The sequence below is a fragment of the Neofelis nebulosa genome, chromosome 5 (assembly GCF_028018385.1).
Source record: "Neofelis nebulosa isolate mNeoNeb1 chromosome 5, mNeoNeb1.pri, whole genome shotgun sequence".
In the NCBI taxonomy this organism is placed as follows: Eukaryota; Metazoa; Chordata; class Mammalia; order Carnivora; family Felidae; genus Neofelis; species Neofelis nebulosa.
The window spans coordinates 13,167,880-13,180,770 of record NC_080786.1 but is presented as its reverse complement, the minus strand read 5'-3'; the positions used below and the strand labels follow the sequence as shown (position 1 = coordinate 13,180,770).

Genomic DNA, 12,891 nt, shown 5'->3' with positions numbered 1-12,891 from the left:
ATTGATCATTCTTAGATCAGTCAGTTATTATTACTATGACTGCCGAGTGGTGATTTTGCAATTCCAACATCCCTTCTACATTTATTAGTTTCCATTCTACTTAAAGGATCCCTCATTAGTCATTCACTTATATAAGCAGAGACTCATCGATTCTTATTTTATGAGTTAAATCATTACTAACATTTTGTATATTTATGCTCAAATGCTTTGAATAGAGCGCTAACGAAGGTAAATGATGGCTATAAGCTAACTGCTCTTTTCTCTCCTCTTAATGTAGCATGTTAGCTCATTTTCCAGTCCTATTCAAGTGTTAGGGTAATCCAGCAGGAGCTGCTGTTGTCTCGAAGGCTGGGCACCAGTTCTGCCTCAGTGATTCATTGAAGTGGAGCTGGAGGAGTGCAAGCCACTCTTTCCTAGGAAGCCAGGAGCTTTTTATTGTTCTTAACTGTGCTGAGAATGCCAATGACTCTAAAGCTGGGAAGAAAAGACTCTTAATGAGTTTCAGTATTTTAATGTACTGCAGGTTCCCAATTGTATGAATTTAAGAAGCTTAGCAATTTGGTATCTTCTGAATAATAGCATTTATTTTATACTCTAAATACTCCCAGGGAAGTCTGAATAACATTCCAGCTTCTTTGGTGTAATAGCTTTGGTGGGCTAATTGACTTGAACAGTGGAATTGCTCCCTAAAAAAAAAAAAAAAAAAAAAAAAGAAAGAAAGAAAGAAAGAAAGAAAGAAAGAAAGCCATACGATTTTGATTAATGAGCCTCGTAATAAATCATTAATCTTTTTAGCTCATAAATGATAGGAGCATTGTTCTGTTCACCCTTCCCCACCATGATATATTTCTAGATTCTCTTGCTGATACAGTAGCCACATTTTAAGGATCTCCCCTTCGGTTGGACATACCCACCTCCACATAATTTAATGTCTAGTAAGTTTGCACCTGTGAGGAATGCAGAGGGACAGGTTCTAAATAGTAATAATTGTTCTTTTATATACATGATTTACATTTAGTTAGTGACTGTCCTCTTGCCATGTCCTAAATTTCTTTATTTTTAATTTAATCGTAATTATAGAAAGAATAATGAGTTACTGAGTTTCCCCTACGTAGCTGGCACTGTACTAAATTTTTAGTGTCATGTATCCTTAAATTCTTGGGGTGCCCGTGTGGCTCAGTTGGTTGAGTGTCCAACTCCTGATTTCGGCTCAGCTCATGATCTCAAGATTCGTGAGATCAAGCCTCGCGCCGGGCTCTGCGCTGACACTGTGGAGGCTGCTTGGGATTCTCTCTCTCTTCCCCTCTCTCTCTGCCCCTCCCTTGCTCATGCTGTCTCTCTCTCTCTCTCTCTCTCTCTCTCTCTCTCTCTCATTCTCTCTCTAAAAACAAATAAATAAACTTTAATAGATCAATAAATAAGGAAATATTTGATACTATTTTACCATAAAATAGTAATAATATGAATCCTATCTAACAGCAAATAATTTATATAATATGATAGTAATGTTAATCCCTTGTAGCAATGAATATTATAGTATAGGTGTGCCCCATGCAATATGTGTGAATACTTATACTAAAAAAGTTATTTGTAATTTATCAGAAATTCACCTTTAACAGGGTGTCCTTATTTTATCAGGCCTCCCTAAAATTTCCTAGACATGGTGTTAGCCACGCAAGCACTCTTGCACAGTTCTAAGAGTGACCGCTTGTGTTGTGCTCTGGGGCTGTCATCTACATGGAATACAATGAGAATGGTTGCCCTCGAGTGGAACTCTACATCCCTGGGATCTTTACATCTCAGAGATACATGCGTGTATATTTCACGTGTTCATGTGAGCCTCAGCAAATCTAAGCTGCCACGTCCTAGGCAGAAGATACAAAATGGTTTGCCCTGCTCTCTATTTATATGTGTTGTGGCAGATATTCCAGAAGAAAGTAACAGGATAACATGGTAAACGTATAGCTATGTTCACACCATTACCATGCTTCCGGTTGTTTGAAAGAGGATCATCGTCACTGTCAACAAATAAAGCGACGACTTTTTGTCCCAGAGTTCACAACAGGCTGATATAATAGACATCCCAGAGAACCCATTCAGAGAGGTGGATTGGACTCTGAGAAAACGCCGTGCGATTTGTTTACAATATTGAGTAGTTCTCTATAGTTTGGTTTCCTGTTCTCATTTCTGACTGTCAGGACCCAGAGTACAAAACCATACATATTTGTGATACCGTAATATATTACAATAAAACTATAGAGAGATCTCAATATTGTAATATGTTAATTTAGCATTTTCTCACAGGAGAAACCATCACGTCAGGGCTGATAACGGGCGGTACTGAGCTCGAGTTCATGAGGTGCATGTGGAGGGAGAAGTCAAGGAAAGCCAGGAATCCAATCTGGCCACCTGTTCCAGGACCACAGGTAATTCAAATTCAGTCATAAAGACTCGAGAGGCTCATTTAATCATTCTCTGCTCATCTCAACTCGAGGCTGCTCAATTGATCTAGAAATAAAAGCCTTAAAGAATAGCGCAAATGACCAGCGGTGCAGGCTATCTTAAGCACCTGGCATGGTTTCAGTCAGGCCTCTGTCGAGTTTGTTTTCCAGAATTAAACCCTCCAGCTGAACTTGAGGACATGAACTCCAGTTGCCAATGCTATGCTTGCATTAAATCTGAAATAATTAAGTGCTTCTTTTAAAACATGTGTTCCTTATAGAAACTGTTCTTATTGATTCTTATTTTAGGGAAATTGTCGTTATTGGTGCCTTGGGAGGAAAAACTGATATGCCTCATCCTCCTCCAACTCCATCACCATGGGAAACTGGGGAAGAAACATCACCCTTTCTCTTCTAGTAGAGGAAGAAGGTGATTGAAAACACAGGGTGACCCCCTTCACCACTTAGCAAACAGGACAGGGTTTATTAGCCACCATGTAGGGGTGAAAGCCTACTTCTTGGAAGACCTTCTTTACTTTTTCCTTTGTTCTTTAATGTGTTACCTCAGATGTAGGATTCTGGAGCACTTATCTTAGGGAGAGGCGGTGCCTCTCTCAAAGGCCATGGCTCTGTGAGTAAAGAGTACACAAGTCCTAGTGTGAAGGTCAGAGCTGACCATGTGTCCTTATTGTTTCATAGCAATACAGATTTGACACAGTTAACCCATTGTATTAGAGTTCTTCAGAGAAATAGAACCAATAGGAGAGATACATATTTATAACATATACATATATGTTGTATGTATGTATTTATTATATGGAATCTACTCACATGATTATGGAGGCTGACAAGCCCCAAGATCTACAGTCATCAAGCAGGAGGCTCCAGGAGAGCTGATGGGTATATAGTTCCAGTGTGAAGGCCACCAGGCTTGAGACCTAGGAAGAACCATCATGTCAATTTGAGCCTGAAGGCAGGAAAATTAAATGGTCCTAGCTTGAAGGCCCTCAGATGGGAGGAATACTCTCTGAACTCAGGAGTTCAGTCTTTTTGTTCTGTTCAGGTCTTCAGCTTAGGGGATGAGACCTGCCCACATTAGAAGGCCAGTCTGCTTTACTCAGTCAACGAATTCCAATGTTAAACTCACCCAGAAAACATCCTCACAGATACATCCAGAATAATGTTTGACCAAACCATCTGCACCCCCCGTGGCACAGGGAAGTTGGCATGTGAAATAACCAGGAGATGCATGTATGGTACTGAAGCAAATATGGCCAGAACTGTAGGCTTCCTCCAGGCCTTGTCTAGAGGTGCCACAACTCCAACAGCCATACACCAAACGTGTTGAGAATATTACTAGACAACTTTATACAAAGTTAGTGGTAAACTAGTTCCAAAACCTCTGATGCCTTTAGGCCGGTTGTTTACATGGGAGGCTCTGACTCCTTGCTTCTGTTTCAGGGTGAGAGAAAACAGTTTATGTTATTAACTTTTAAATTGCTACAACATTTAAAATAGACTATTCCATTAAAAAAACAATTTCTCCTTCGTCTCCCCATTGATTTTCCTTTCTATTATAGGGGAGACCCATTGAATTGCAGTATTTATAGGCAATCCTCAGACTTGGTGTCTGAGATCAAGAGTCAGAAAGTACCACTTATGATGTTGTTTATTTGCCTACTAAGCCATGTGACCTTGGTCACCCTTCCCAGATATCAGAACCAGTTTTCTCATTTGTAGAAAGGAGGTGATAACTCTTGCTTGCCTCTCCTACCTCCTGGGATTATTACAAAGGGCCACATGAAATAAAATGACCCTGAACCACTTTGAATACTGTGAAACTCTGCTCTCTGTAAGGTAATATATTATTATTTTCAGTCTGTATGAACATCCCTCCCAACATATTTTTAAAGTATTATATTGTCACATGTTTGCTTTAAAGTTATTTCAAACTTCCTCAGGATATTTCTGGATGTTCTGTCACCCCTGCTTCAGATAATTCATCTTGAGACATGTTTGTGTAATTGTTCAAAAATGACTATAAATAGGTAACACACAGTTTTGTGATTAAAAATAGGACTTGACAGTATACAAAGTAAACAAAAACTAATAACCATAGGGTATTATATTGTGATGGAAAAAAAGGAACATAGTCCCCTAAAACACTGTTACTTAAAGTTTGGTCCACAAAATGGTACTGCTCACAATGAAATAAGTAACAGAAACTGTAAGTCAACATTTAAAACCTTATGTAACAATTTCACATCAATACAACATTTAATTCAAATGTAATTTTGGTCTATCAAATGTAATAATAGAAAGCAGCTTTATTTTGCATACCTTTCAACTTTATTTTATTTTCTGTTAACGTATTTTTATTGTATTTTACAAATATTGCTCCATCACAGATTGAAAATAAAAACAGTCTTCATCCCAGATGGCTTAATAAACATTGTTCTAAAGTCTAAAGTGCTAAAGCTGTTTCCTAAATATTTAAATAGTTTCATCAAGTCTGAGTGTTACCAGATTAAGTTTTGAAGTCTTGTTCTACTAACTACCTTTTTCAGAATCATGTGTATGTAATAGCCATCATGCGTATGCAAAAACAGCTCTAGATACTGTTGGTTTACAAGCTCCTTTGGAGCTTCCAAGGTGTATTCTGAAACTGGTCCCAGTACTCAGAGGATGGGGAGAGATGGAAGGAAAGAGTCAAGTCAGGTAGGTAAGTGGCAGGTTTCATGAGTAAAAGGAACTTGCATACAAGGCTTACCTTGGGCAGTGATGAAATGATTAGATCTCTCTACCCACTTGCCAAATCTGAAAAGTTTATATGAAAGCCTTAACTGGGTTCAATCACGCATACCATCCAGATGGTCTCATCCTCACATCATTATCTCAAGGCTACGTCCTTGGAGCAGCCTCTGGGAGTGGAGAAAGCAAGGGGAATCCACATTCCAAGGACAGGGGAGGGGGTGAGGAGCCTCCAACTGCCCACGTGCAACTAATGGATCAACCAGTGATCACATTTTTTCTTCACGGTGATTTTCCCCAACAGATGTAACCTTTGATCTAGATAAGGGCAACCATTATTATCCTCCATTTGTATTCATTTCCCTTAGCCACCTTGAAATGCTCTGAAACTCTGAAGTTGTCTTACTGTTAAAGAGCCAATGAGTGCCAATAAATCTTATTTTGGCCATTTACATATACAAAAAAATGCAAGAAAAAGGAAGTCATTTCAGGAAAAAATGAATTATTTACATATTCTCAAGTGAAATGACAGGTCTCTGCTTTCATTCATAATGGAGAGGATACTTTGCTGTTTCACAATCTCATGACAAAATTAAATGAATTTAATAATAAATAATAATTTAATTTATTCATTATTAAATAATAATTTAATTTAATAATAAAATCAATTTAATAATAAATCAAGAAATCCTTGCATGAAAAGGTGTAGAAGCAGACCAAAAATGGGGAGTTACTTTTGGTGACCTGGTCAATTCAGTGTAATACGTGTGTGAATTGTAGTCATATACTTTTACAAATGAGTTTACATGGCAGAATATTCATTCTGTGAGTGTGTAAAAAATACTGACCAATGCCATGAACTTTTTTTCTTTTTTGATAGTCTTAATTCTATAGCAAAAGTTAATTGATGAATAAGCAAAAATGAATAAAATAGGGAATTCAGAGGTATTAACTCTTGCCTGTACTAATAATTCCTTTGAACTACAACCTGCTATCTGTTATTCATTGTTTCTTAAGAGAAAAGGCAGAGTCATGAATTGGTAAGGACATCACGCCAGGTAAAAAGGACCAGGGTTCAATTTCTAGCCTGTTGCTAGCTGGGTGGACTTGAGCAAGTTATAACTGCTCCTTTAGCTTTTTTTTTTTTTTTTTTTTTTTTGCCATTTATGAAATGATCAGATTGAAGAATATGTCCCCTAAGGTCAATTCTCGAACTAAATGATCATGCAAATTTAAGTTAAAAAGTTACAAAAAAAATTTTTTTTTGAAGTTGTTTTAGATTGCAATTCTCACCTGAGAATTTTTTTCTGAAAAGTTAAAAGTCAGGTGCTCTTTAGTAGTTCGTAGTGCCAAAGAAGCTTTTGAAAGTTGCCATCAATTTACATAAACCTGATACATAGATAACATTAAAAGTAAAAATAGGAGTGTACGTATTACTCTAAAATTCATTTTATGCGGAAGTTAAATTCTATTGTCAAGTCAACAAATATATTCAAGACTAATACTGAATTTCAAAGGACAGAATTACTTAATAAATAACACTGCCCAACATTATATTCTTTCTGTGAATACAAATTAAGGAGTTAGCCTTGCTGTTTGAATTTGGATTCAGAAAATAGCTTACTGACCACCCCCTTATGAACTAAGCTCTGCGTGATTATCCCACATGATTTTGAGAAGCTTCATTGCATTCTGCACTTGGAGAATTTGGAAATGAAATTGCATCAGGATAAACTAATATGTTCTTGCCTAGAGAAAATGAAAAGGTCTGTACAGTACCCTGGGATAGTGGATTGGCTGGCTGTGGTTATTTAGCCTCATCGATGACAAAGGGGTGCAGAATACTGGGCAAATTCTAACCTATTCATGGGACTACCGTGTGCCCCCTTTGAGAAATTCAGGGTTAATGTCGGAACTCTCAATCTGTGGGACATGTCTCTCTCATGGAACTTAAGCAAATCTAGGTGTGTGGGGTCCAGAAATTGCATCATGAGAAAATTATTCTTTTTGGAATTCTGTCTCAATTTTGACTCTTCCCAGAACAAAAAAATCCATCTGCTGTTAGCATGCTTGTCACTCCTGTCTTAATTACGAATCTCATTTGTAACAGAAAAAGTCAATCACGAGAGTCAATGCCTTTTGCAAACAAACAGCATCTAGCTATAATTTAATAACACTGATTTGTTTCCTGTTCTTACAGTAATTTATTTATGCCAGGTAATACCAGATTTTTAGTTTGGTAGCAACATAAATTACTTTTTAAATGAACTTATTTAAGGCCAAAGGTATGTTGGTTTAAAGAAAGCAAATAAAAAAATGTACATGGCTGCCAAAGATTTCTCAGGTAATATGCAGGTGATTGAGGCTTGGGAAACACTGGGCTAGTGAGAAACACACTGAGCTGGAAGATAGGAAACCGGTTGCTAAATCTAATTCCAACCCTGTCACTAATTATCAGATTGTCCTTGGGCAAGATGATGAATCTTCATGGCTCCGTTTCTTCATTATCCAATGAATATAATGATATTTGCCAAGCTACCTTTGGAGTGATGATGTAAAGATTAAAATTAAATGGTGGGTAGTGAAATAGTTTAAACATTGTATGTGCATAAGATTCTTTATTAACGTATCTGACACATGACTTTTTATTTTCTTTTTTCTTTCCACCACCCCAGCAAAGCAAACAACCAACCAAAAAACAAACATAATCATGACCATTTAGGAATGAATAACAGATAATATCATCTCTGTTTCTCTCTAGGATCACGCTAGTGTGTGTGTGTGTGTGTGTGTGTGTGTGTGTGTGTGTGTGTGTGTTAGAGAGAGAGGGAGAGGAAGAGAGACTGACTACAGCTGCATAGTTTCTGCATTGACACTATTCCTAAATATTGAAGCTGTGTTGTCTTTTTCTGATTGATTCTATGTTTATGTTTACCATTTTCCATGGTGATACAAAAGCTTGGAAACTAAACCATGTTTTAAAAAATTAACCTAATGATAGAACTTATTAGTCTGAAAGCTTAATAAAAATATTATGACCTGTGTGAATATTTAGTGCAGTTAAAAACAGTAGCTTAGGTGGCTTCAATAAGTTGAATGTCCAACTCGTGATTTCGGCTCAGGTCCTGATCCCAGGGTCGTGGGAAAAATCGCCACATCGGCTCCATGCTGAGCATGGAACGTGCTTAAGATTCTCTCTCTCTGCCCCTTTCCCCTGCTCACACTCTCTCTGTCTCTCAAATAAAACAAAAAACAAGACTAAAAACAATAGTTTTGTTTTATACCAAAACTGGTTTTCTGACTTGAAATAATACTTGGAATCTTGTTCATTGTATTTTTTTCATCATGCTTAAAACCTCACATATTCTACAGAATATGGTATCTCTTCACAAAAGATGTTTTATGATTACATAATGTCATTTCCTATAGATTTTGGATTTTTTTTCTAATGTAATCTCACTTATCCTTGAAGTTAAGGTTGTTGCTTTGGTTAAAATGTAATGGTGCACTTAAATATATGATATATTTTGATATTAATGGTTATAATATGGCAGGTTTACAGTTGTTTTATCTTGAAACGTATATACAATTATATTCCAACATTAATTCAGTGTGTGAAATAGAGAGCGTCCATACACATGGAGATAGTGCTAGCAATTGTTTGGGTTCTCATTCTATTAAAGAAACTTATTTAGCACTATTGCTGTTGGATTAGAAAATGATAGACATCATTATCTCATTCATATATAAATATTCATGTATGGTGTAGAATAGCATTTTCCAGACTTGAGCAATCATCAGAATCACCTGGAGGGCTTGTCAAAACACAGATTGCTTGTCCCACCCTCAAAGTTTCTAATTCCGTAGTTCTGGGGTAAGCCCTGAGGATTTTCATGTTTAGCAAATTCCACAATGATGCTGAGGCTGATGTGACTCCCCTCCTCCCGCAGCCATGGGTCTAGTGGAAGGAAGGCAGCTGAACAGTGAAGCCTATGGACTTTGGTGATAGCCCATAGACTTTGGTGATAGCCCCACATTTCAGCCCTGGCTTTGATACTTACCAGCTGTGTAACTTGGACAAGTTAGGGGTCAATTTTGTCATCTGCAGAATGGTAGCAATCATATTTATTGTTGATTCGAATAATGCACATTAACTGTGAATAACAATGCTTAGCCCTGTTGTAAGCACTCACTGAGTGCCACATTAGTAACTAGTGGTGATGGTGGTTGACCCAGGGGTAGTAACAGTGGTAGTTAGTGGTAATCAAAGAGAATACACATTTCGTTAGTTCATTTGCAAGAAAAGTTTGTTTTTCGTTTCTAAGGAGGCTGAATAGAAAGCTTGGTTTTCATTTATGACATTGTTTCTATAAGAAACACTCCACGGGAAGGGAATTCATGAAAAAGAGGTAGCACCCTTAGAAAACGAACATTCAAGAGGGTGTTGGAGATTGGCATCTATATTGCCGTTCATGCAAAAGTTTAGCCATTTGTGGAATAAGTTTTTCAATATTCAGAACTTAATGCGTTTGTTTCTTCCCCTTAGCAACAAGAGCAAGACCCAACAAACCTATACATCTCAAATCTCCCCATTTCTATGGATGAGCAGGAGCTTGAGAATATGCTGAAACCCTTTGGACATGTCATTTCCACAAGAATACTAAGAGATGCTAATGGAGTCAGCAGAGGCGTTGGCTTTGCCAGGTAAAACACTTGTTACGTGCGTGTGTTACTTGTCTTTCCTCATGATTCCCTTTTAATTCCATTCCTTTCTAGCATAAGGCCCACAGCAATAGAACGTTTTTACCCCTTCCCCCCCTCTCCAAAAAAAGGAGCTTTTCAAACCGACTCTGTATCTTGGCCTCGCTCCAAAGAATTTCATTGTAATTATAAATATGTTGTGCTTGCTAAAATATGTACATAGAATGGTTATATGTGTCTTGGGTCATAATGATATGCATACCCAATTCCCAGTTCTCTCTATGCCTGTAGATTAGCAAAATCAGATGCTGCCAATTTCTGCTAGTGGTAATAAATGCCCAGTACCCCAAAGCTAAAGAGCCCATGTGGTGAACAAAGCATCCAAATGCTTTTGCATTGATTTCCAAAGAATTAGACGATAGAATTTCTCAGTCAAGAGAAGGAAGAGAAGAAAGAATTTGAGAAACAGGAATTGTTGGAAAGTCCCAAGGAACCCAGAAAAATAAGGGGGGGTCAGGAGGGCATTTGCATCTAAGAGGCCCTAGCTGTGTGGTTTTGATGTTTTACACAGCACAGAAGAAAGAATATTGTACTTTTTTCGTTGTCGGAAAAGGAAAAGTAGTTTTCATCTTAACTTTAAGGGAATGTTTACAAAAGAAGATCTCAGCCAGGAATAGAGTTAAAATGGTTGTACCTGCTGTGCTTTCATGAAAAACAAAGCTCAAGAAACCTCAGAGAGAAAGAAACTGCTTAACAACAAAGAATGAGAGTAAGAGCTGTGTCTCCATGGCTTGGTGTGTTTATGGGTCTCCAGCTGACTTCACATGGATGAGTGGATGGATGTTCGTGTCATCTGGAAGTCAGCCCATTGTAGACAGGTGTGTCCCTTTATAACGAACCCTGCCATTATGTGGAATGCCATTGCAAACCAACTTTTATTAACCCACTTTGAAAGATAACAAATTGGAAATTAACTGTGAACTGATGTCTAACTTGACTTCGTAGAAGTCATGGACCATGCGTTAAAGTTCTGATTCCCCACCACGTTCTAGTAGACTGGTAGATATACAAGATGCATGATGATTTGAAGACAAGGAAGCAGAGGGAAGAAAATCTCCTTGACTTGAATGTGTCCTTGCGGCATTCACTTTTTCCAGATCGTTCGTAACTGTTCCTTTGCGTCATCTAGGCAGAGCTAATCACATTGCCTGAGGCTCTGAATTTTGCCAGTGTAATGAATCTTGAATAGTGTATAAGCTCCTATGGTGACTTTTTTTTTTTTTTTTTTTTAACAAGGGGCTTTCGGTACAGAGTGTATTATTTGCAAGGGCTGCCATAAAGCATACAAGAGACTGGGTGGGTTAAACAACACAAATTTATTTTCTCACAGTTCTAGAAGCCAGAGAAGTCTAAGATCATTGTGCCGGCAGGTTTGGCTGAGACCTCTCGCTTTGTCATAGATGACCTTGTTGTCCCTTTGTCTTCACATGGTCTTCCCTCTGTGTCTACGTATTAATCTCTCTTTTTTTTAAAAGGACATCAATCAGATTGGATGAGGAGCCACCCTTACGAGGCCCTATCTCCATATCCAGTAACATTATGAGCTATTGGGCGCTAGGACTTCAACATAGGAATTGGTTCAGGGGGAGGCACAGTTCAGCGTATAAGCCAGAGATTGGGCTGATCATTTCTCTCACTTTTGTCTTTCCTATATGCTTTCGGTTTGCTTACAGTGAAGAGTATTCTTCTTAGTGCAGAAGCCAGTAATGTACATTGTAAGAGGCAAAACTATAATCATAGTATATGGCGTCATAAAAGAGTAAAAACCTGTAAAGTTTTGTTTTCTTTAGGACTGAGGAAAAGTGGGAATTTTAAATTGTTCTGTTATGCCCGCTTTGAAGGCAGCTTTCCTCTTTTGGGGCATTTTGCATAGAGAGGTTCTAAATGATTCTTTAAAATACAGATATGAACATGTCAGGGGCCTCCATATGGCCTCCATATATCCCTCCATATGGCCTGAGCGATTGGATGTCCCAGCCTTGCCGACATCATTCCTGACATCATTATCCATGACATCACTCAACTTCCTGGCCTTCTCTCTTCCTGCCCTGTATGCTGGGCACAAGAAACCCTTCTTGACTGTTACACTTGTCGTGACTCTTACCCTGGCTTCCGCGTATTTATCCTCCAGATACTGGCTTAAATGTCTTTTCTTCAAAGAACCCTTTACTGACCTCTAACTCCAGCCTCCAAAGTTAGATGGTCATGTCACAGCTCCTGTCAGAGTTGTGTTCCCAAATAAAATTTATCAAAACCATAATAAATTCACTATTTAATTTGTATCTTCACCCACTGGATTCAACATTTGCGTAAATCATATTTCCTTTTCACTGTTGGAAGGATGGATGGGTGGAGGGTGGTTAGCGTAATTACCTTTCTGTGGAGTTCCCCAGTGACTAAACCCCAAGCAGTAGCATTTTAAAACTTTAAGCTTTGAATATGAATTATCAGTCACATTCCAATACTGAGACTCAGGTCTCCACACTCTAAATCATGGTATTTTCCAGTTTCAGAAAGTTAGCACATGAACTGAAAAGGAAAACATAGGTTCAAATCAAGGCAGTGATTTCTTATTCCTAAGAAATCAAAAGAAACTATGGCCTTGCCTCTTTTGTAAGAAGCCAGAAAACTGGTGAAGGGTCAGTATTTCATTCTCCGTGTGTCTTAGACTTGAAATCCCAAGGCGCAGGATCCCACATAATTTACCTAATTTGCATACGTGAGAAAATAATCTTAGCTATATCATAGGTAAGTGAGTCTGACCAAATTCCTCTTTCCTCACACTTGGACATTTGCTCTGCATTTTCTCAAATCACTGTGGCTACTGCCTTAATAAGCACGATCATTCACAAATTAACTCTTGCACAAGTATTCCTTCTTTTATTCATTTATTGTTTTTTTATTATATATGTGTGTGTATTTATTTTATTTTATTTTT

At 37.9% G+C, this 12,891-nt stretch overlaps 1 protein-coding gene across 8 annotated transcripts in view; it reads left to right on the top strand.

The window, feature by feature from the left end:
• RBMS3 (RNA binding motif single stranded interacting protein 3) overlaps positions 1-12,891 on the top strand; it is a 1,338,119-nt gene that overhangs the window by 1,055,963 nt on the left and 269,265 nt on the right. For all 8 annotated transcript variants that reach the window (XM_058729653.1, XM_058729650.1, XM_058729649.1 and 5 more), the window contains exon 8: positions 9,739-9,896. In XM_058729653.1, coding sequence (XP_058585636.1) covers positions 9,739-9,896 — 158 coding nt within the window. The remainder of the gene's footprint in view (positions 1-9,738; positions 9,897-12,891) is intronic.